The 26,051-nt window shown below is 33.6% G+C and overlaps 1 protein-coding gene across 1 annotated transcript; it reads right to left on the bottom strand.

The window, feature by feature from the left end:
- Positions 1-6,846: 6,846 nt before the first annotated feature.
- On the bottom strand, positions 6,847-10,332 carry LOC132311873 (uncharacterized). Its single transcript, XM_059810008.1, has 2 exons — positions 10,161-10,332; positions 6,847-9,207 (listed from the first exon to the last, which is right to left on the bottom strand). Exon 2 carries the CDS (start codon positions 9,136-9,138, stop codon positions 7,324-7,326), a length of 1,815 nt encoding a protein of 604 aa, XP_059665991.1. The 5' UTR covers positions 9,139-9,207; positions 10,161-10,332; the 3' UTR covers positions 6,847-7,323.
- Positions 10,333-26,051: the final 15,719 nt, after the last annotated feature.

The raw sequence follows: 26,051 nt of genomic DNA, 5'->3' as shown, positions 1-26,051 counted from the left end.
ACCTTGAACTCTGTGAATCCACCCTCTGCCCATCAGAAGGTTGTAAGATGGATGGATCTCAACAACCACAAAACTTTTTATCAGAACCTTTTCTGCAGCCTATACTGCGACTTCCACCATACCGATGGGTTCCACCCATTTCCATCGAACCCTAGCAAGGGATTTGTAGTGGACTTGAGCCTCTCGGATTTTATTTCGAGCCAATCGAAAGTATCCCTCGACATAATATTCGCGCTACTCCCAGGATCAATCAGGACTCGTCGTACTAGACACTCCGTTACTGTCAAACTGAAGACTAACCGATCCTCATGAGGAATTTGAATGCGTAACAGGTTGGTTTTGTCAAACTTTATCTGTGTTGATACGCTCTACTGGTGCAGAGTGTTTACACTGCCTATCATCCTCTTCATCTGTGCCTAGAGGAGGCGTGTTTGAAGTAGTTCATTTGACTCCTCAGTGGGTTCTGGCCGACTGTGAATTGCATTGATTATTTGAACTGGTTGCGAGTTATGGGAGCTCGGCTTTTGATTCCTCTTTACGTGCTCTATCGGTCGATTCTGTTCTACCGCCGGGCCTTGAATATAACTTGCGATCCCCTCTGGCTATCAACATCTCCACCTGTCTCCTTAAGTTTCTGCATTCATTAGTCTGATGGCCAAAGTCAGAATGGAATACACAATGCTTAGACTGGTCCCTCTGTTCGAGGGGCTATCTAATTGATAAAGGAGATCGGAACTTATCTTTATTTTCTTGGTACAGCCTTGCTAAAGTGACTTTTAATGAAGTAACCAGCTCCTCCTCTCTGGGCCTCTTCTCAGATTTCCAAGAGGTCTGACGCTGTGGCTGAACCTGCTTTTGCCTGATCTTTGATTTGGTTTTCTCTTCTGTTGATATGATGGATGTCTTCTGAGCATTAACTGCCTCTTCTTCTTCTAAGCACACAAAACCATTAGCACTTTCATTGAGTTCATCCATAGTCTTTGGCGTATTCACTACCAAGCTTGTGTGGAATGGAGTGCCACGAGTCATTACCAATTTAAACGCTTGAACCGCCGTAGAAGGATGACACTCAATCACCATGCTCTTAGTAAGGTTAAACCTGGTAAGAAAAGCTTGGAGACGCTCGTCCTCATGCTGCTTCATTGTGAATAGGCTCGAAATTTCCTTTACTGGACGTTTATTCCCATAGTACTGGCTTATAAACTAATCGCATAAGCTTCGAAAACAAACCACTAAGCCCCTCGGCAAGTTTTTGAATCAATTGAGCGTTGGTCCAGCTAGACTTGTAAGAAAGCATTTGCACACCAAGGAATCGTTCTCAGTGTTCAAGGCCATTTTCAACTGAATGTGATATACATGATCAATCGGATCGGTCGTCCCATCAAACAGAATGAAAAAGGGTATGGAGAATTTCCTCGAACTTTGAGCATTCAGAATTTCATCGGTAAACAGCAAGTCAACCGTTCGAGCCACTGAGCGGAGGGCTTCATTCTCCCTCTGGAACCCTACGGCAGCTCTCTGATCTATAGATCTCCTTTCTGAGCTTCGATAATCGAACGTTGCCATGGAAGGCCGATATGACGGATCGGATGATCTTTCCGCTATAAACTCCTTGTGCCACGGTGGTATAGCTTTGTGGCGATCAAATTCCATTGCTTCTTCTCAGCCGAGCATTTCTTGATATGGATCAAAAGTCATGGCTTCGTTTTGCCTGATCTGTTCACGCCGTGGATCCACGTGAGTTGATCCTTCACGATCATCAACACGATGAGAATTTAGTGGCAAATCATTTAGCCGGACCTTCTCGTGGTGAAGATATGTCTGGTTGTTCCCTACCTCCTCACCGTGATGTGCAGCACCGGGACGTAGAACTTCTTCTCCTGCCAGGAGTGGACGCAGAATCACCGGAGCTTATTGACACTGCATTTCAGTCCTTAGCTCTGCATTCTCTCTCCTGAGAGCTTCGATCATGCTCATCAACTCATCAAGTTTCATCTGCTGTACATTCTCTACCGGATTGGAGTTCTCACCCCCAGTCATCATTCCAAAATGGAGCAAAGGCATGAATTACAAATTCTAAATCAGATCTGAGTTTCACTAACGCGAATCACGTCAGATCTGGACTCAAACTTTATGAATTACGTTCACCAATTGCTAGATCTGAGCTTTCCTGGCTTTGAACTTGTCAGATCGAACCACGATAGAATGAATCACCACTGCGTAAATCTGATGCCAATTTCTCAAAATCAATCAGGAATCAAGAACTTCTCAAGAGCGAACCGCAATCTCTCAGATCTGGATCCAACTTCCAAAAATCAAGCTTCGTCTTCACGAATCAATCTGAATCAACATGATGTTGATCAAACAAGAATCAATATTCAACGTTCCCACAGACGACGCCAATTGTAAATGCAAGAAAATATCCCTCAGAATTTCTCTAAAGTTTCATTACATTTTTTTCTATCTCCTCTTTCTCTTTCTCTTCTATGCCTATTTATAGGCAATTACAAGTGTTATGACTAATTTCTTATGTTGGGCTCTCAGGCTTCGGGCCTTCTTCCTTTTGGGCTTGACCCAATCCGATGGATCTCAGGTGTTGGGCCCATGGTATTACTCTCCAAGCTTGGGCTAGAACCTGCTGCCCAACCCGATGCTCTCCTCTCGAGTCAGATCCGGCCCACTCTATCTTCAGTATCCTTACCGACCTTTCGCAGATGAAGAAGAATCGAAGACTCAGAAAGCTCTCTCGCGGCCGACCTAAATTGATAAGTATATTTTGTAAATTCTATCAATTTATGGATTTTATGGAGGACTTGAATGATATGACTCATATTAGCAATTTTAATGAATGGTATGTGATGTTTAGGTTCTGTAATGATTTTCCTAAAGTCATGTGACATGTATTAAATTGTATTTATGCATATTATGGATAATGGTTGATAAATAACAGTAATTATCTTAATAATTATGTTGGATGGATTGGATTGTATGTACCGATATGGGACGGTGACATACTAGGTATAGACTAGTTAAAACACTAAGTTTTACCTAACTTGAATTAAGGTATGGATTAATCATATAGGTTAAGTCCATCACCTACTTGTGTCATATCAATTGAGAATTGAATGACCTACTATGGTTTCAGGATGGATTTGTTATACATATATCAGACCACTACACAGATGGATGGTATTTTGTATTAGGAGGAGTACGGACTTTATATATATATTATATGGTGCCGTGGTATGAGCTTGAGTCTCATGACCATGGTTAGGGTGCGTATATAGCCTAGGATGGATAACTGGACATAGGTGTTGTTCCCTGGTAGGTCTAGGTACTCATGCCCACCTTAGGGTGCGTATTTGCATGTTGCCTTCTATTCAGGCTGAGACAGACCTACTGGACTAGCGAGCGTCCTATAGTGTGTACTATATACATATATGGACTACTCTAAATATTGTTGAGTCTTCCTAGGATGTATCTGGGTATCAGATTACTGTTTGAATTGTAGTAGATCATGACTTGCATGTGGGTCTGACCCACTCCTTTATTTTTCAGGTGTTCGTCAGTTTCAGGGTTAGAGCTTGGACGTACAGAGCAGATACAGATATTCATTCCTCCGATTATGTAGGAATCTTCTCGATGTTAGCTTTGAATTTTATTTCTATTATTTCAGTTTTGGTTTGAGAATTTTAATAAGGGGTCCAATGGATAGATTCCCGAGTTGTAAACTTATGGAGTTTTGGATTATTGGATTTGATTAATTATGATGCAAGGATTTTCTTTTAGTTTCTTTCAGCTTATTATATTATTTCGTATTTCACTTTGTATTCCGTGTTCGATTTAAAATACTTTAATTGTTTGATATCCCTCGGGTTTGGGCCTGGGTCTAATCAACATGTGTCTCGAATCCGAGGGGTATCACTACTGCTATATCATGACGATCTATGAAACAGATAATGATTGTAACTTCTTCAAATCATTCTGAGATACTCGCAATTCATGAGGCAAGCAAGGAATGCATTTGGTTGAGGTCAATGATCCAATATATTCGAACAGCATGTGGTCTTTCATCAATAAAAGATAGCCCAACTATATTATATGAAGATAATGCGGCATGCATTGCACAGATGAAAGAAGAGTATATTAAAAGTGACAAGACCAAGCACATCTCACCAAAATTCTTTTATGCACATGAACTCCAGAAAAGAGATGATATTGATATTCAGAAGATACGTTCATACGAAAATCTAGTAGATCTATTCACTAAAACGCTTCCAACTACAACATTCAAGAAGCCGATGCACAACATTGGAATGCGTCAACTAAAGGATCTTCAGGTTTGAACTAATGAGGGGGAGGAATTGATCGAAGAGGTATTAGCATACTGTACTCTTTTCCTTCGTCCAGGTTTTGTTCCACTGGGTTTTCCTGGCAAAGTTTTAATGAGACAGTTTTTAATCTATGCAATACCATTTTCAGATACATAAGAATACTGTACTCTTTTTCCTTCGCTAGGGTTTTGTCCCACTGGGTTTCCTTAGCAAGATTTTAACGAAGCATATTCTTAATATAGGTGCAGTGGACCCCAAGGGAGAGTGTTAGATATATACGTCTTTATATGTGAGGTCCACATGCAATTATATAGGTTGAAAAGTTTTGAGACTTATGGTATAAGCTTCTTTTTGCACTTGGTGCCCATGACAACTTTGCTTATAAATAGGCTTATTTGTGTACAGATGGTGTGGCATAGAAATAAAAAGGAAATAGCATGCTCCTCTCTCTTTTCGTTCTCTTTGTCACTAAAGCTTTGTTCTTATTTCTCTTATAATATTACTCTCTCTCTCTCTCTCTCTCTCTCTCTCTCTCTATATATATATATATATATATATATAGACACACACTCATATATTTATTACACATTCAAGAAAAAAGTAAAAATAATAAATAGTAAACAAAATCCAGCAAACCTACATTGATTTAAGGTATCAACTCACAGACCAACCGAGCTTAAGCCTTTTTTTATTATTATTTTGGATAAGTACCTAAATTTATAAAAAAAGAGAAAAATATGTAAAAAAAAAATACAAGGGGTCCAACACCTCAGCCCGATATTTTCTTTAGGCTTAGACAACCATTTTTACAATTAGGGTTGAATTTGAATTGAAAATTAACAACCGAACTTAATTAGGGTAGGCTTGAATTGGGGTACCTGAATCTAATTTTTTTTTTAATTTTTCTAATTTAAAAATAATATATATATATATATATATATATATATATATATATCATCAATTATTTCAATGGTGAAAAAGTCATCTTTTAAGCTCTCTTTTTGGATAAACAAGAGGGAAAATATATATATATATATATATATATATATATATATATATATAAATGATAACATTAGTTATAAGAGAAAAGAAAACAAATGATAACAATAATCTTTATTCATATTTGGATAAATTATGAAAAAATAAATAAATAAATAAATAAAAGAAAGAAAATGATAAGATTCTTGGTTGGAAAACATAAATGAGAGGAAGAAAAAAAATATGATAAGAATTAGATTACTATCATGACTCTTTTATAAATTGTTATAAAATTAAAGCCAAATGTTATAAAATGGTAGACTGGGTCGTTTTAAAATTATAAAAATACTATTTATTCATTATCTTTTACTTCCAAATCTTCTCTCATTTTTTTTTAAGGATAGGATACCGAAATTTGGAGGGATAGTCCCTCCAACTCTCTTCTAATCCTTTATTTTTTCTTCATTAAAAGTTATCCAAACACGATTTTAACTATTCCTTCTTTTATTTTCTTTCCAAATCCCTCTAAATCACTCAATCCAAACAAAACCCTAATCTTTACATTAAATTATGCCTAGTGGTAGGTAGATTATATGCATTCCAAGCACATAAAAGAATGAGAAAATAATTAACAAGTTTTATAGAGTTTGTGTTTTAGGTCTAATTTATCTACTCAAATATCATTTTTCTATATGACAAAGTCAGTCTAATAACCCAAAATATTAACCCGAATTGCAAGCTCAAGTTCAACCCGAACTAAAAAAATTTAAGGATTGAACCTTACTTCCATTAACAACCGTTCATAAGATTAAAAAAAAATAATAATAAATAAAATAAAAATAATAGTCCATATAGAAATTCCTCACGTCTATCATGCACGCAAATAATCAAATTAATTAGAAATCTAAGAAACATCTCATCCCCATTACACGACGACTTGAAAAACACAAATTTTATTTTTAGAAATTATTCAAGGATGGAAGAATCATTATTCTTGCACCAAGTTACACACACCACACCACACCACCTTTTTGAAAAAAAGAAAGAAAAAAAAAAAAAAAAATAGAGAATAATAAGATGCATGCCTTGAATAATCCTCATCTAACCAAACCAATCCATTTCAAATCAACCAAAATATTCACATTCTTCAAACTTATTAATTTCCATCTAAATAGAAAGAAAAAAAATTAGTACGAGGCCACACTTTGAGCTATGTCACCGAGCAGCCAGATTTCAGATGAGAATGAGGTATATATGCATCTAGATACATGCCAATGCATAATTATACTCCCTCCGTCCCAAAATATGTGAATCACAGTTTCCAAAAGGGTAATGGAAGGACTACATAACTAATCGACTCAAGCAGCCAGATTCACCGAGTACTTTGGTCCCCAAAATATGTGAATCACAGTTTCCAAAAGGGTAATGGAAGGAGTACATAACTAATCGACTCAAACAGCCAGATTCACCGAGTACTTTGGTCATTATGCAACAGAATCCATACCGACATGAGCCATAGGAAGACCACTTCGAATGAGAAACACCCAACTTCAAACATCTATATATAAAGCTGAAAAGGCCATTTATAAGGTACATTTACAATACGATAATTGAGCATTGGCAAGAACTATACAGCTACCAGGGACCGACAACTTAACTATAAAATGTGGAATCAACTTGACAAGAAAAAAACAAAAACTCAAAAGCCATAAGCTGTATTTCAGCGAAAGGGAGAAGATCATCTATTCTCACCAAGAAAAAGAATATTTGGATTATTAATATACCTTCACAGCAAGAGGACTACCCTTTGGTATTGAGGAATTCAAAGAGTATATAAAGGTCCTCGGAGCCTCCTGACAGTGTGCAATTGATCAGTGTTCATCAAATTGCATTGTGAAGCCCCACGGACTAGCCAGGTGTTGGAACCTTTGCCCCAACAAAACTCCTGAAACCAGTCCATCATGAAGTTAACCGGGAATCATTTTGCCATTGCCACTAGTTGAAAGCATTGTTACCCATCCAAGCTTAAAGAATCACCGAATATTCCACCACTGCCACACTCCTGTAAAGCTTTGGCATCGAGTTCTCTGCCAAACCTCCAAACATAGTTCAGACCAACAAGAAGCTCAGTAATGGTAGCTTCGGTTTTCTCCTGATTTGCAAAGTAGAGGGTCTGTACAAGAAGCACATTTGTCCTAGAAACTAGGTTTTGGTGCTCAAAACTCCGCTCGGACTGCCATCTTATCATGTTATGAGCAAGCGGAGCTAACCATTCTAATATTCCTGACATTGCCTCACTCCACTCTCCAGCAAGAACTGTATCATACATTGATGAAGCCAACCTCTTGGTGTATGGTTTTAGCCTTGCCCTGAGGGCAGCTCTTATACTTGCTGGCAACATATTGTACAGGTCATCTCTTGCATCATGACCAATCAGATGAGGAGATGCCACTAACTTCTCGATTACAATAATAACATTTGCATAGTGCAGTGCTAAAGCAGCAGCACCAAGAGTTTCTGGAGGAGCATTTAGCAACCTGTGTTTGGAGCTGAAGATTGATATATTGCTATTGAGTGGGTTGCCACGAGCATGAAGCCCTAGATCAGCATCTTTGGCTCGATCCAGGATTCCGGAGTGAAACTCATTTCGATTTACACGGCAACTTCTTACAGGAGAACTGTTTCCGCCCATCAGACATCCTTTAAGAGGTCCAACCGGAGGCAATCGATTGGGCTTTGAATGTAGAATTTTTCTTTGAAGGATAGCTGAGTTATCACGAGTCTGCCACAACCTCAGGCCCATCTTCACCACTCTAGGCAGTGGACCAGATTTTGTTGTTGATCTCCCCAGAGGACCTGAACAGAAGTTCATAGTTTTATCCCTTCCAGAAATTGGGCCCGATGCTGTAATTGAGTTTCCAATAGGACCTGAATGGAAATGGTTTCCATTACTTGTTTTTAAAAGCGGGCCAGATTTAGTACTCAAATTCCCCAAGGGACCTGAAGAAAACCTAGCAATGCCATTCTCAGATGGGTGAACTGAAGATTGCATCAATGCAGAAACTGAGTGGCTGCGATTAATAAAATCAGAATCCAGAACTCTCGAGTCTTTGATTTCCACGTCGACCGCATGATTAATTCCAAATACATGACAAATCCTACTAAATATGGTAAACAAGGATCTCGCAAAAAGGTGAACTATGTAATCATAAGTCCTGTTCCACACAGCGATCTCCTTTAGATGCTTCACCTCCTGCTGCTTCCATGCAACCTTCTTCTCATATTCCACCAAACTCACACTGTCTAGGTCATCATTAACCTTCATTCTTCTCAGAGACTGTTCAAGCTCACTTAGTGATTCCATTTCCTGATACAAATTTGCATTAACCGAAATGAACTGTTCCATCCTCTTAACTTTCTTGTCCATCTTCCTCCATGTAAACTGCCACCCATATGGATCAGCACCAATCTTGAGAAAATCTTCAAACATAGGTTCAAAACTCTTCAAAGAAGGATCACTGCACTTCTTAGCAAGCCTTGCCACAGCTCTTGCAACATGTCCTAAACTATCAATCAGCTCTGCACATATCAGTCCTACAATATAATCGTCATCATCTGAGACGAGCTTCCTTATACCCAGTGAACTCATGATCTCCTCCCTCAATTTAAGAACCTGCTTATCACTAAGAGAGTGCCATAGATGAACCAGCTTAGACATCACGCTTGCAACTTCAAATGCCACAACTCCAATCAGCACCCTTTGTGGACTACCCTCATGCTTCCGTGACGTTTTCCACAGACTACGGAACCAAGATTCTGCCACCATCTCTAACCCCAAGAAAAAATAATACAAGGAGTGATATTTAAGCCAAATCTAAAAGCAATTATTTCGAGCCTGCATAAAAATAAAAAGGCACCAACAATTAAACAGTTAAGTCAGCAAGTGACAAAACATAGAGAACTTCTTCTTCATGTAATATATATTAGAAAAACTAAAACAATAGTGACGAACCTATTTGCAAGTGAAAAACTATAAATAAAAAAATTATGCTCTGTTGGATTGTTATGCCAATGCAAGGAAAAAAAATTATAGTTTAAACCTTTGGTATTCATTATCTTAAATCCCCCGGGAAAGTAAAATCTCCACTTAATTAAGCCTAATCAACCATTTCACTTAGCAATAGATAACCAAGCATGTTAACCTGCATGCAACTTAGCCGGATGCAACTAAATGGATCAGGATCTGTTTGGTCGATTTCTGAACTCCTTTTTCCATTGAATTTAGAAAAAGAACAAAAAAAAATTAGATTTTCATTTTCCCTTTGTTTTCCCAAAAATCCGCACCCAAAATTATTTTTTCTCCTGCATTTCTTATTTTAGTTTTCCTATTCTATGCTTCAAACTAAATCCCAATGGGTTCGTATTAGGATTTTAAATTTTTAGTCTATTAACACTAAACTTTCCAATTCATTTCCTCCTTTACCAACCAATTAGCTGATGATTAAAAAAAAAAAGGAGAATTTCACCTATCATAAAACTAACACAAACACAAGTTCAAAGAAGATAATTTGACATGAAAAAGACAGTATTTTTAACCCTAATTGCAAACGAAAATTTCATGATCACACTAACAAAAAAGAAATGATCCAAATTCAAAGCCCTGCATGACTTCACTGCATCAGAAAAAGCCAACAGTACAGATGACTTCAAAAAATAAACATAAGTCGGTGCTAAATTATAAGAAAATAAAATCAAACCCTAACCCTAAAACTAGATTCATCCGCAAGAACACTGACAAATAATGAAGAAAAAAAAAACAAAAAAAAACTGCGAGAAAATGAAACTAACCGATTCTCAGACGAACAATTGAATCATGAATATTTCCAGAATCAGCACGAATCGCGAAGTTTTGATCATGGTGATCATTGGGTAGAGAGAGAGCGAGCTAGAGAGAGAGAGAGAGAGAGAGAGGAATGAGGTGGGAAAGTGCAGCAGTAAAGACTGAGCCACATGTAGAGAGCCAAAAATGTTGAGTGAGCAAAACCGTGTGAAATTAAAGAAGCCTAATTTTAATTGCACATCTTCCCCTCATCTTCACCATTATGTGTAAACACACCCCCAATCTTTTGTTTATTTTATTTATGTTGGTCTTTGATCCATCTCTCTCAATTGTGTTCTTTTTATTTTATTTTTCATTTATCAATAACCTACATTTTCATACTATATGTGACAAGGTGGTGTTTCATAATTCAACTCAATACTTATTTGAACATTGATTACTTATATTTATTCATTGTCATTGAAGAATAAACATTTGAAATTCAAAGTATAATGTTCTATTATTATTTATAATTAGAACATAAAAGTCTTAAATTTTTTTGTTTAATTTATCAAACGGAATCTTTAAATGTTATTTTATAACTCAATCTAGTATTTAATTATGAATAGATTAGGTACTTATTCAATTAAGTACCTTTGTAAATGTGGATAGCACATTTAAAATGATATAATTTTAAAATAATAGAAATTTTACTTGTCACTCAACACTTAAATTTTTATAATTGATTAGCACTTCAAGTTTTGTTCTTAAGACTTTTAATAATTATTTTTCAATTATCAAACAGTACCTACTGCCATTCATCAAATAATAGGAACGGTTGACAATCACCACGCAACATGGAATGCTATCCCTGACATTCTCAATACATATGTGTGTGTGTGTGTGTGTGTATTCACATACATATAATACATAATTAAATGTGTACACAAGTGGTTATATGTGTAGTAATGGTTAGAAAAGTGACTTGATTTTTATTGAGAATAATGCTAACGAAAAAAAAAAGATCTAACACTAATTTAATTTGAAATAGTTAACTAATAGGTGATAGCATGTAACTCAACTGAAATTGACTTTAATGGAACTTAACCGCGAAGAGTTAATCCTAATTAATTTGGTACGTGAGGTTCAAGTAAATTTAAAAATAACTTATAAAAAACAAATCATTTAGTCCTATTATTATTATTGTTATTATTATTATTATTATTATCAATCAATTGCCTAACAATGCTAAAAACTTAAGATGAAAATTACATCAAAACAAATGGTGCTATTCTCTTAATTTTTACATCATATTGTAGTATTTTTCATGATAGGGTATAACTGAATAATATTCAAATTTATATGAAAAAATAATAATTAAACTAAACCAGTGGCATGGCAGAAATTGAGGTAGAGTATAGGGACACAAGTGCAAAGTCACAACGAGGAGAGAGAGAGTCTGAGATTTGTCGCAAATTTCACTATCATTAAAGGAGAACACGCGGAGACATGTACTTTTACAGTATTGACCCCAACATCGTATAGCGGCGACCCGGGTTGGACGAACCGGTACGCCACCTAAGCCTCTATACCAGGTCCGACCCGGGATTATGCATAGAAAATCCCACTAATCAAAAGTTAATCACTTTTCTTAGTCCTAAAAGGAATGATTATTAAATGTAACTATTTGATCCTCTTTCCTTGTATTTTGTGTAATCTATGTGCTAGTGTCTTGGAATTTCACAGCATATGGAGTACGATTTACCGACCAAAATAGGATATTCTGGATAGGAAATAAAATAATAAATAAATTTTACGAGTCTCATAAATTAGTTGGGACAATAAAAAATAAATTCAAGTGATTTATTTTAAAAATAAAAAAATCAACCCATATTCCATAAATGTAATTTATTATTACGATTATCAACATATTATCCGAGCAATGAGAAATAGTTTGAAAGTCTAATGACGATTTCATGAGAATTAAATATGATAGATGTCATCCTAATATTATCCTTTCTACTTATATAAATTTAAATTTAGTGAGATGTATTTAGGGGTGACAATTATGACATGATCGATAACATGACTCGAAAACGACACAAAATAAGCGGGTTTGAGTTTAACTTAAACGGGTTCGAGTCATAAATGGTTGACACGATTAACCTGTTTACTTAACTGTGTCGGGTTAGGGTTGAGGAGTTCAACCTGTGTAATCCGTTTATGACCCGTTTAACTCAACATGTTATAATCGTGAATATGACATATGTAATATGTTATATGTTTAAACCTAATTACTGTGGATAGTTAAGTCATTTCAACATAAATCTTGCATACACCTTATGATTTTTCATTCATATTTTGAATATTTAGGTTAATTGTGACAAAAAATTTCTATTATTTATTATTTAATTAAATATTAAATATCCCATTTTGATAAACAAATCATTAAATGGGTTAACATGTTTATTCATTTAATAAACATATCTTGTTAGTGTTGAGGGTTCTTAACACGAGTATTACATATTTATCAAAAAATATGCGAACAAATTTCTTTACATCAAAAAGACACAATTACGATTAACAACACGAATTGTCACCCTAGATGTATCCATTCTACACCATTCCACACTTCATAGACTATTAAAGTTTGGGTGAGGGTGATTAATATGTTAATGGGGACAGTTGCAATTTAAGTCAAACACACCCCGTGACTAAGGGTGTTTTGAAATGATAATAAAATAAAAGGAATGGGTCCCACAAAGCCAGAAAACTTTGCATAGACTAAGAAGTGAGGAAAGTTAAAGAGGATTTCATGCCTACATGTGCATAGACTTTGCAAATGTTTTTAATCATTTACTCTTCTTTGTTTTTTCTGTTTTTTTTTTTATGACTTTTATAATCCACTTTTTTGCCCATAATATAATGGTTGGGCACACACACACAAAAGGAGGTAGTCCTCAAATACATACATTTTATGAGAATTCTAATAATAAGTTACAATTTTGTTGGTGCTAGATAAAGGGTTTTCTTAATAATATCATCCTAAAAAAAAAAACACACACACACACATAGTTCACCTTGTACTAAGATGACAAGCTCTATATAATATGTGATCAAAATTTTATTATTATTTATTACCCAGTTCTTGTGTTTGAGTTATAATTCTGATTTATTTATTTTATTGGCAGAAAACTTACTCACTCATTTGTAATTCAAATCCTCACAATTCTCTCAGGGTGTGAAAAAATAAAAATAAAATAAATTTTTTTTAGAAAGATAAAAGAGATATCATAAGATTTATCATAATTCTCGTTGATTGGTAGGTCAAATTTTAGTATTCTTAACATAATGAATGTTTTTAGTCTTTTGATCCAAATATTAAGTGTCTTTTGAGTTTTCCAACTTGCATGTCCTTATATTTTTGTTTGGAACTAAATTTTTTAAGGATTTGAATTAAAAATAAAAATAAAAAATAAGAAAAGGAAATAAATCCTCTAGGACTATTGTCGGTTACAAATCGAACCCTAAACTATTAAAAAGTTACAAATTGCCCCCCTCCCGGTCACCGAAAGTCAATTTACGGCATCCAGATGGTTTAAATTACCTAAATACCCCCACTTATTAATTTATATAAAATATCCTAAATGTGTCATTATTATAATTTAATATATTTTTAAATACAAATATTTCTCTCTCTCTCCTTAAATGTGTAATTATTATAACTAAGCAAACAAAGACACAACTGAAAAAAAAAAAAAAAATCAAAGACAAAACTGTTATTGCATGCCAATGGGCATGGATTAAAATATACATATAGATTTGAATTATGAATTCATATATTCCTTTCATATGCGGTAATTCAATATACAAATTTATCTATCTCTTTAAATGTGTAATTATTATATTTTAAGCAAATAAAAATACAATAATCCACAATTATAGCATATCAAAGTCATGGGTTAAAATAAATACTCGTATATAGATTTGAATAGTGAATTCATACATTCGCTTTATATGTGGTATCTCAATTCACGGCTCCAAGACTTTTCTTCTTTTGCATTTCTTACTCTCCCTTCTGAGAATTCCAAATCTCCACTTTGGTAATGTATGTTGTTTATAGATATATATATGTGTGTGTGTGTGTAATCTGCATGTTTTTTTTTTATTATTATTTTTTATATTGTTCTAAGAATTAAGAATATCATCCACTACTGCTTTTACTGTTTGATTTTGAATTTCTGTCTGTACTTGTATGAGATAAAGTGACCGCAGTTTTTATTTATTAAAAAGCCTTATTAGGTATACATATAATTTTCATTTAGTATTTATAAAGTGATACATCTGAATATAAATATCTCTACTAATATATCCAAGTCTATATCACAATTTTTAAATGTTGCATGATCTTGACATATTTTTCTCTTTTATATGTGCAACAGGTTGAGAACAAAACCACAAACAAATGATGAGATTAGGTAACAGCTATAGTTTATTTGTTTATTTTTTACATCTCGGTTTCTTTGTTCTTTTATTTGCCACTTTTGAATAAGAACGCAAATATTTTATATTGTTAATTGCCTTATTTCTTTTAATGGACACTAAATGGTTAATAAGTATTTTCTTGACATTGATAATTTTTGTAAACAAATTATAAATAGCAATGATAAATATCCATGGTTATTGAAAGTAATGTGTAGTTGACATAATAAATATGATCATTTTGAGTATTATATAAGTAATCTATATCTATATGGAGTAAGTGCAAGAAATAATCCTGAAGTATACATTTCTTAGCACTTTTACTCCTTTATTTAAAAAAGTGTGCAAAAAACACCCCTATTCTTTTCAATTTGTGCAAAAACACCATTCAATTAATATAATACCCATATTACCCTTTTACTTTTCCAAAAATACCCCTACCAAACATTACTCTCCAGCGCAACCACCTAACCCTAGATTCTGACTAGTGTGTTATCTGAACGGAGAGAGAAAGAGCTCGCGGGGATGTGAGCGAGAGGGTAGTAGTGGTTGAGGTGCCAATTGTGGGTGGTGCGGTGTAGGGGTGGAGATGGTTGTTTGGAATGGTAGGTGAGCAGTGGTGGAGGTGCCGATTGTGGGTGGTAGTGGTGGAGGTACCTATTGTGGGTGGTGCGGTGAAGGAGTGGAGATGGTTATTTTGTATAGTGGGTGAGCAGTGGTGGAGGGGCCGATTGTGGGTGGTAGTGGTGGAGGTGCTGATTGTGGGTGGTAGGAGGTTAGAGCGATATAAGAGGACCGACGGTGGCCCAGAAAGCAGTTCACCGACACCGAATCTGTGCGTCGTTTAGGGCATTGAAGAACCAATCCTCTGATTGAGAAGGCTAACTTAGGTTTCAATAGGACCAGAAAGAGCAAAAAGAGACGGAGGCGAAAAATTTGACCCACATATCTCCGACCGCAAGCTACGCGCCGCCGTAATCGGCGGCCCTGCCGGCTCATTCTTTATTGAGACCCTCGCCACCAGTGGGATCGAGACCTTCCTCTTACTCGAGTGCATCCTCGTCGGCGCCTTACCTCTCTTCATGCTCGACGAGTTCTCCATCCTGCCGAAGCTCATTAACCAGAAAGTGACCCACCATGGATATCTTACTCCGAACCCTTTCCTAGCATCAATCTGGTATTCTTTACAATTCCAACACAAGGCACTTGATTTGATGCTTGAACCTCTTCCCCAATTCGTTAGTCGATGAGAGTTTATTTGGTTTGAGCCTTTACGGTCAAAATTTTTGTTTGAGGTTGAATTTGTGTTTTTCAGTGTGACCAAATACTTCATAATCCTGTTTCATTGGTGCTTTTGGTTATGTGAGTCAATACTTCCCGTCCATTTTGGATTTTGGAGTTGACCCATAAATTGGTGTGATTTATTGCGATAGCAGAAGTAGGCTGTAAGGTCACTTTTCTGAAAGTGTAGGGCATAAAATTAAAAAAAAGCTTCATGGTAGAGTGCGCATGTGTATATATATATATATATGTTTGTGTATATATGTGTATATATATGTATCTGTGTGTATATATATATGGGGTAAGTGCAGAAAATAACCCTCAAGTATACTTTTAGTAGCACTTTTACCCCCTATTTAAAAAAGTGTGCAATAAACACCTCTAATATTTTAAAATTATGCAAAATTACCTCTCTGTCAGAAATCTGACATAAATTATTGTTGTAATACCTATTTTACCCTTTTAATCTTCCGAAAATACCTATCCTTCTCTCTCTACTCTCTGTTTCCTCTTTCTTCTCCACCATCTACTCTTTCTTCCATCACCTCCAGCTCCTCCCACCACCGTCTTCTTCTTCTTCAACCACCGCATGATAGTACAACTTCCTCCTCCTCCTCACAGCATAATACACCCATCAACTCCACCCATCAATCTCATCCACATATATACACACAGATATATATCTATCTATATATATACACACACACATCAATCTCATCCATCCATTCATATATATATATATATATATAAATACACACACATGTATCTATATATACACGGCGGCTGCGATGCCAAGATTGCGAATGAGGGTTGAAAAATACACAGCAGCTGGGTCTAAGAATATGTTAAACGGGTCTGTGAATAAGGGTTAGAAAATACACAGCCTTCTCTCTCTGTTCTTACCACCATCCGTCCTTTCTGCGTCGCTCTATCAAAGCCGAGCTCGCCGCTACCTCCATTATCAAAGCCGAACCTGCCGTCGCTCACAGTCGAGACCCGCCGGTGCCTTCTGAAAATACCCATCATTTTCTCTATACCCTCTGTAAAACTCAATCCAAGTTCTCCACAGCCATCGCCCACCACTCTCCATAGCTCGTCTGCCGTCACCGCCGCTGCATCGCTGAGCCTTCCCTTGCTCGCCGGCCGCCGATTCCACCAGCCGAGCTTTCCACAGCCGAGTCAGTCTTCTCACCATTCTCACCACCGTCCATCCTCTCTACCGTCGCTCCATCAAAGCCGAGCTCACCATCGCTCGCAGCCGAGCTTATTTTCAATCTTGATTTTGTCGTTGAACTCTATTAAATCCCAGTTTCTTGTTTTGGTATTATATTGGTGATTGTGAAAAAATATTCGTGGGTTTTGCAATTGGGTTCGCTTTCGATTTTGCAAATCAATTCTTGTGATTGGGTTGCTTGTGATCCGGGGTTGAGAATTCTGTTGAGATTGGTGAGAATTTTGCAAATCAATATATATTTGTTGAGAATTTTATGATTTGGCTTGCTTGATGGCCTGCGCCAAGGCGATCCAAGAAGATAATCTCAAGCTCGCCGGATACCCACGCAGCGGCGCCACCGCCCTCTGCCTTCTATACTGCCGCTTAAAACCACCAATTTCATACTTACTCTTTCCTCTGCCATAGCCCCTTGTTCATTGCTTCGACAAATGAGGAGAATCTACTCCGAGACGAAGCCCAAGTAGCTTCTTGTTTTGTGTCCTGAACCAATAATGCAATAATGACATGGTTAGGAAGTGGTTTAGTCAATCGGAGATTTATTAAGATTAGATGGACGCTTGAAAGAATCATTGGATAAGATTGAGCCAGAGACTAAAAAAACATCAACAAGGGAGGAAAAAGAGGTTGAAAGCGAGTCACTGTTTATTGTCCTTTTTGGTCTTTTTAAAAAAAAATTGTATTTTTATATATTTTATAAAATTGTTTACTAAGGGTATTTTAGTCAAATTTGGTTTTAAATGTGGCAGAGGGACTTGATTGCACCAAATTGAAACTTGAGGGGTGTTTTTTGCACTGGAGGGGTGTGATATGCACTGTAAGCATAGTTGAGGGGTGTTTTTTGCATTTCACCCATATATATTTATATATATAATTTGTAAATTTATAATAAATTGAAGGATATTTTAGTTATTTCACAAAATATTTTTAAAAAATATATATTATAAAATGTGTTGCTAAGGGCATTTTAGTCCAATTTTTATAAATAGGACCTATTTGCACAAATATTATAGTTTAGGGATGTTTTTTGCACGGGAGGGGTGCAATATGCATTATATACATACTATAGGGGTGTTTTTTGCACTTGACCCATATCTATATTTATATCTATACTATTATAGAAGTGTAGAGAATTTTTTAACATTTTTGAATTTTTTAGAAATACAAAATAATTTTCATTAAATACTTTACATTATAGTATATAATTATATACTATTTAGAATTTCAATAGCCACATATGATTAAATGAGTCATCTCTGAATTCCAATAGTCACATATGATTAATGAGTGTATATATATATATTTATTATTTCTATACATTTTTAACAATTTTGAATTAGAGTATTTATTTAATGATTTAAATAAAGAGTTAATAAAAGTACTTTTTATAACTAAATACACACATACCGGAATCAATATTCAGAAAAAAGGGAAAAAAAAAAGAACAAAAAAATATTTTTTATCCCACTTCTTAAAAAGCAACCCATTTTCCTTCCTCAAAAATTCCAAGCCCTAATCCACAATATTCAAAAAATAAAAAATAATAAATAAATACTAAAAGTGTAAAGAATTTCTTAACATTTTTTAATTTCAAATTTTTATATGTAAAGCACTTTCTCTACTTCTTAATTTTTTTAAAAAAAAATTCGTAAACATATCTCATTAAATTATGTAATTATTCATACTATAATGATACATTTTTTTGACTGTTGCAATTCTTGAACTTCTAACACAATAGTATGGAAATATTCAAGTTCTCATTAAATCATGTAATAATTCATAACATAATAAGACTTTTTTTTTTTTTTGGTTGAAATGTATTTTTTGGTTACATATATTTATACCTAAAATAATTTATTTTTTATTCTAAAAATGTAAAGAATTTTTTGAATTTCTAAACGTTTTTCATATTTGTTAAATAAAATAACTTTGTTAAATGTATCTTTTTGGTTATATATCTATACCTAAAATGATATATTTTTTATTCTAAAAGTGTAAAGAAGTTTTTGAATTTCTAAACTTTTTTCATATTTTTTACAAATTAAAAAATTAGGTTTTTGATTTGATTCAAAGTGTACAAAATATTTTCTAATACGATTTATTATTTGATTAAATATAGTTTTTAATCATAATAATTGCAATTCAATTGCTCTTAATTACTATTTAACATTTGTGCCTTTTGATATTTTTTTCATTGTTTTAACCCAAAAGTGGTAGTATACCATTTTCATTTCTCGCTTCATTTCCTGCACTGAACCAAAGAAGTTGTAAATAGTCTGTTAGTTTGAATTGCAGAAAATTGTTTTTGAACTTGAGAGATTCTCTAGAGTTGCATTAATGGAGAATTATCTATATCTTTTGATTGGCCGAAAAGGAAAGCAAAGCTTCTCTCTTTGATATTTTATTTGCTTCTCTCCTTGATGTTTTATAGCTATGGTATTTTTATCCAATTATTCATTAACAATTCTTTATTGTTGTGAGACTTATATATTCTTTCTTATACATGGTAACAATATATTCTAACATTTGTACCATTAACTTTCAAGAGACATTACTTCAACAAATGAATATGGACCTTGTTGACCAACCCTCAAGGTTTTAATTGGAATTTTGGAGGGGAAGTGGATAGTGAGCATTAACGGTTAGTACATGCTTTTTAATCCTGACAAATTTATAATCAAATATTAGCATTTTAAGCTTTTTTCCATGTAAATCTTTTAACTAATCTCTTGTTTGCACGTGACTATTTATTTATTTTCTTTTTTCTTAGTCCCTTTTTATGGTTTTGGATGAATTATGACTTGCGTGAAAACCACGAAACCTGTTGATAGAAGGATTATTAATCTAATACATCCATGGGATCTGAATTGTCCTCCTCAACTTGAAAAATTTAAAATCTCAAACAAGGTCATTTCATATCTAGAATTTTAGTAAAAGATTAAAAAATTATAAGAACTAAATTTGACATTTGATTTATGATGTGTAAACTCCTGAGGAAATCTCATAATAATTACAATTGATGTTGTATAAGTTTTTAGGTATATATATATATATATATATATATATATATATATATATATATATATATTATTATAAAAGTGTAGAGAGTTTCTTAACATTTTTAGATTTTTTAAAAATACAAAATAATTTTCATTAAATACTTCACATTATAATATACACGTATATACTATTTAGAATTTCAATAGCCACATATGATTAAATGAATCATCTCTGAATTCCAATTATCACATATGATTAATGAGTGTATATATATTTTTATTATTTCTATACATTTTTAACAATTTTGAATTAGAGTTTATTTAATGGTTAAAATAAAGAGTTAATAAAAGTACTTTTTATAGCTAAATACACACATACCGGAATCAATATCCAGAAAAAAGGGAAAAAAAAGAACAGAAAAACATTTTTTATCCCACTTCTTAAAAAGCAACCCATTTTCCTTCCCCAAAAATTCCATGCCCTAATCCACAATATTCAAAAAATAATAAATAATAAATAAATGCTAAAAGTGTAAAGAATTTCTTAACATTTTTTAATTTCAAATTTTAATACGTAAAGCACTTTCTCTACTTCTTAATTTTTTTAATTTTTTTTTCATAAAAATATCTCATTAAATTATGTAATTATTCATACCATAATGATACATTTTTTTGACTGTTAAACTTCTAAAAGTGTAGAGAATTTATTAACATTTTTTTTTTTGTCTCATTAAAATGTTCATTAAAGTATAATAATTCATGCCTCATTAATAGTACAGATTATAAATGTATATATTATATATGACCTAATATTTTATGGAAAAAAGTTAAGGCCAAAAGAACATGTTTTTAATTCGATTAATTATACTATTTGATTGTTCAGATTCTTTAACTCCTTTTATATATGTATATATTTAAACCATAATTTTTATACTAAAAGGATATTAAAAGTATTTTTAAATTAAATTAATTATACTTTTTATTCTTCATATTCACAAATATAAAAAAGGAAAAAAACTTAAAAGGGAAAAAAATATATCATACTATTGTGTTAGAAGTTCAAGAATTGCAACAACCAAAAAAATGTATCATTATGGTATGAATAATTACATAATTTAATGAGACATTTTTATGAAAATCAAATTAAAAATATTAAGAAATAGAGAAAGTGCTTTACACATTAAAATTTGAAATTAAAAAATGTTAAGAAATTCTTTACACTTTTAGTATTTTTTTTTAATTTATTATATTGTGGATTAGGAGATAGAGTATGAAAAAAGTTTAGAAATTCAAAAAATTCTTTACACTTTTAGAATAAAAAATATATTATTTTAGGTATAGATATATAAACAAAAAGATACATTTAACAAAATTATTTTATTTAACAAATATGAAAAACATTTAGAAATTCAAAAAATTCTTTACATTTTTAGAATAAAAATAAATTTTTTTAGGTATACATTTCAAAAAAAAAAAAAAAAAAAGAAAAAAGTCTCATTATAGTATAAATTATTACATGATTTAATGAGAACCTCCATGCTATTGTGTTAGAAGTTCAAGAATTGCAACAACCAAAAAAATGTATCATTATGGTATGAATAATTACATAATTTAATGAGACATTTTTATGAAAAAAAAAAATAAAAATATTAAGAAATAGAGAAAGTGCTTTACACATTAAATTTTGAAATTAAAAAATGTTAAGAAATTCTTTACACTTTTAGTTTTTTTTTTTTTTTTTTTTTTTTTTTTTTTTTAATATTGTGGATTAGGGCATGAAATTTTTGGGGAAGGAAAATGGGTTGCTTTTTAAGAAGTGGGATGAAAAATGTTTTTCTCTTCTTTTTTTTTTCCCCCTTTTTCTGAATATTGATTCCGATATGTGTGTATTTAGTTATAAAAAGTATTTTTATTAACTCTTTATTTTAACCATTAAATAAATACTCTAATTCAAAATTGTTTAAAATGATAAGAAATAATAAATATATATATACACTCATTAATCATATGTGACTATTGGAATTCAGAGATTAATCATATTTAAAAGCAAACCCGTTCCTTCCCAAAAATTTCCACCCAAAAAACCTTAAAAAAAATAAAAAAATGCAAAAAAAAAAAAAAAAAAAAAGAAAAAAAAAAAAAACGTAAAAGGGAAAGGAAAAAATGTACCATTTTTTGTTTTTAAAACATATGTCTACCCAACTTCAGACATTTTCTCTATTTCCAAATATTTTTTGTTATTTTAAATTTAGAAATTTTATTAACGTACATATCAACTACATATAATGGTTTAAAATGCTTCCAGAAAGGTTAAAACAAAAAAAGTTGATTAAAGCATAATGAATCATGCCTCATCAATAATATAGATTATAAATATATATATTATATATGACCTAATATTTTATGGAAAAAAGCTGTGGAAAACCAAAAAAACATGTTTTTAATCCGATTAAAAGTGAAATGGTACCTTGGAATTTTCAAACTTAAATTTTATTAACACTGTATTATTTTTATTTTGATACTTAAAATCTCCAACCAAGTATTTCTTAACTTTTTTTTTTTTCACTTCAAATTAAATCCAATTTCATTAAAAAGTATTAGTAGACATTAATTACTTGAATTTCATTTCATGTTTTTAATGGTCGATAACCTTTGGGATTTTCAACCTAAAAAAAAATATCATTAAAAGTGGACTACAAAACGTTTACAACCTCTTGGAATTTTTAATCTTAAATTTTATTAAAAGTTTATTACTTTTATGTTGCAAAATTTTTGTAATTCTTGAAATTTTTAAACTTTAATAGTATTTGATGTCTCTTAAAATTTTGAACAAAAACATAAAAATCTATTATATAAATAGAGGTAAAAATTACAAGATCAAGCTCTAATATTGAGGAAGCAGCAAGATTAGATGTCAATAAGAGTATTACAAGTAGGGATCACAGGAAGAAGTATCAAGGAGCATATTTCATCAATTAGCTTTGGTAGTGAGGATGAGAATTCATGTGCAACAAATTAGGAGCATCATTTAGCTTCGTTAAGTTATTTGCTTGTTTTGAATCCTCCACTCAATTTAACTTGTAGTGATGAATTCATATTAAAATATTTTAATATTAGGTGTAGTGATGATAAAATGATTGTTAGGTTTCATTTAACAAATTAACAATTATTGAGTTTTCTTGTACTCATGTTGAAGTACGTATTTGAATTTCAGTATTTTGTTGTATTCTTCCTTTGGATTTCATGTACATTTTTTTTCCTAATGAGGACTTGAGTTTGGTTGTTCATGTTATCCAAAGTCTTCAATTATTTTGTTTTTCATTTGATTTGCATTTGTTAATGTTATGTTTTTTGTGGTGGAGTCTGATCACGTGTTGATAACGTGAAGATTTTGGGAAACTAATGATATTAATATTTTTTGGCTACTGACATGTGGAACCGATCGGTTCAGAGATTGGGTACCGGTTCGACTAAGTGATAGCCAAAATAAAGGAAACGTTGATCAGCCACTGTCCAGTGGGAACCGGTAGCCAATTCTGTAATCGGTTCCAGAATTAAAAGATTCATCTCTGGAACTGGTAGCCAATTCCTGGTACCGGTTCCACTTTTCTGGAAACTTACGTGATTTATTTTCCTTGTTAGTTTTGGACTCTACAAAAGACAATTCTTATTGGACAAGTTGGGTTCCATTGTATGGGGCTATATATATTAACCCTAATCATTTTTTTTAGGGTGTGGTGAAATTAGAGATAAATCATACGTGTTGAATGATTAATTTGTGCCAACACAAGAGAGAGCGATTGAGAGAGATTGAGAGAAAATTCTCCTTGTAATTCTTCATCTTTGTCCTAGTGAATTTGTTCGGTGTGCTCCATGGACGTAGCCCTAAGATTTGGGTGAACCATGTATATCTTGTGTTCTTGTTTGTGATTTTTCTTTATGATTATTTGATTATTTCTCGAACAGCGTGTGTTGTTATTTTGCATTTCCGCCACAACAACTGGAATTAAATTCGGTTGATTGTGTAATGCAACTCCAACAACTGGTATCAGAGCCTTTGGTTGAGAACCTAGGGCACAAAAGGTGTTTAACGAAATTCTGAAAGTCTTTTGATCAGATCTGTCCGTTCGAGTGGGAGTAATGGCATCAGAAGATAAGACATCCACATCCATGATCGAGAAGTTTGATGGCACAAACTTCGATTTCTGGAAGATGCAAATAGAAGACCTCTTATTTCAGAAAAATCTGTATCAACCTTTGGGAGAGAAGCCAGAGGATATAAAGGATGCAGATTGGGAATTACTTGATAGGAAGGCTCTTGGCACCGATAGATTGACGTTGTCAAAGTTAGTCGCCTTCAACATTAAGAACGAGAAGACGACGATATCTCTCATGGCAGCCCTTTCTAGTATGTATGAACAGTCTTCCGTAGCGAACAAGGTGCACTTGATCAAGAAGTTGTTCAACATGAAGATGGTCGAAGGTGGTAAGTTCAACGAACATCTAAATGCATTCAACGAGATAGTTGGGCAATTAGAGTTTGTTGATATTGACTTCAAAGACAAGGTCCGAGCACTGCTAATTTTAGGGCAGTTACCTGAGAGTTAGAGTGGCACAGTTACAGCGATCAGTAGCTCTGCAGGGAAGACCAAGTTGAAGTTTGATAAAGTTGTGAGCATGATTCTGACTGAAGAAATCAGAAAGTAAACAACAGGGGTTTCCATCAGTGGTTCGGCGTTGAATGTTGAAAGCAGAAGCAAGGGTTTAAATAAGAAGAAGAGCAACAGTAGTAGAAACAGAGGCAGATCTAAGTCAAAGAATAGAAGGACACAGTCTCAAAATTTCAGGAATTCCACAGATCTCAGTAGAAGGGACATTACCGTGTTGATTGCGGACTTCCAAAGAAGGGAACTGAAAGAAAAACTGAAGCAAACGTTGTCTTAGAAGAATCAGATGATGCATTGATATGCTTTTTGGAGAGTAAGGCGGAGTCATGGGTTTTAGATTCCGGCGCATCGTTTCATGGCACTTCAAGCAAAGAACTATTTAATAGCTATGAACCGAGTAACCTTGGCAAGGTGTATTTTGGTAATGATCAGCCTTGCAGCGTCGTTGGCAAGGGTGAAGTGCAAATCAAGTTGAATGGGTCAGCTTGGAAGTTAAAGGATGTGAGACACATCCTTGACTTGAGGAAGAATCTGATTTTGGTGGGACAATTGTCAGATGAAGGTTTTGTTACAATCTTCAATGGAGACTCATGGAAAGTTTCCAGAGGCGCTATGACCATTACACGTGGTAAGAAATCTGGCACTCTCTACACAACTACCAGTGCTTGTGGGTCTATAGCAGTTGTAGAAAACAGAGAAGATCATAACATTTGGCACCAAAGACTAGGTCACATGAGTGAAAAGGGGCTCAAGATTATGCACTCAAAGAGGAAACTACCAGGCAAACGGGCAATTGATATTGACTTCTGTGAGAGTTGCGTGATGGGTAAGCAGAAGAGGGTCAGTTTTAAGAAGAGTGGCAGAGATCTCAGAAAGGAGAAATTTGAGCTAGTTCACACAGATGTTTGGGGGCCAGCCACTGTTTCATCCATTGGCGGAAAATCCTATTTCGTGACTTTCATTGATAATCACACGAGGAAGGTATGGGTTTATTTTTTGAAGCACAAATCTGAGGTATTTGATGTGTTCAAGAAGTAGAAGGCCATGGTGGAGAATGAGGCAGGTTTGAAGATCAAGAGGTTGAGGTCAGATAATGGTGGTGAGTATGAAGACACTGGGTTCAAGAAGTTTTGTTTTGATAATGGGATCAGACTAGAAAGGACTGTGCAAGGAACCCCACAACAAAATGGGGTGGCAGAATGGATGAACTGAACATTGACAGAAAAAGGCAGAAGCATGCGCATACATTTGGGTTTACCC

This window comes from Cornus florida, unplaced genomic scaffold, assembly GCF_030987335.1.
Source record: "Cornus florida cultivar Cherokee Brave unplaced genomic scaffold, ASM3098733v1 CherokeeBrave_3.0.0_Hap2_Chr06, whole genome shotgun sequence".
NCBI lineage: Eukaryota > Viridiplantae > Streptophyta > Magnoliopsida > Cornales > Cornaceae > Cornus > Cornus florida.
The sequence above is the reverse complement of the archived record's forward strand: the minus strand, read 5'-3'. Positions and strand labels throughout refer to the sequence as shown.

Excerpts from the sequence above, each read along its gene's own strand:
- LOC132311873 (XM_059810008.1), bottom strand. The coding sequence starts at position 9,138 with ATGGTGGCAGAATCTTGGTTCCGTAGTCTGTGGAAAACGTCACGGAAG.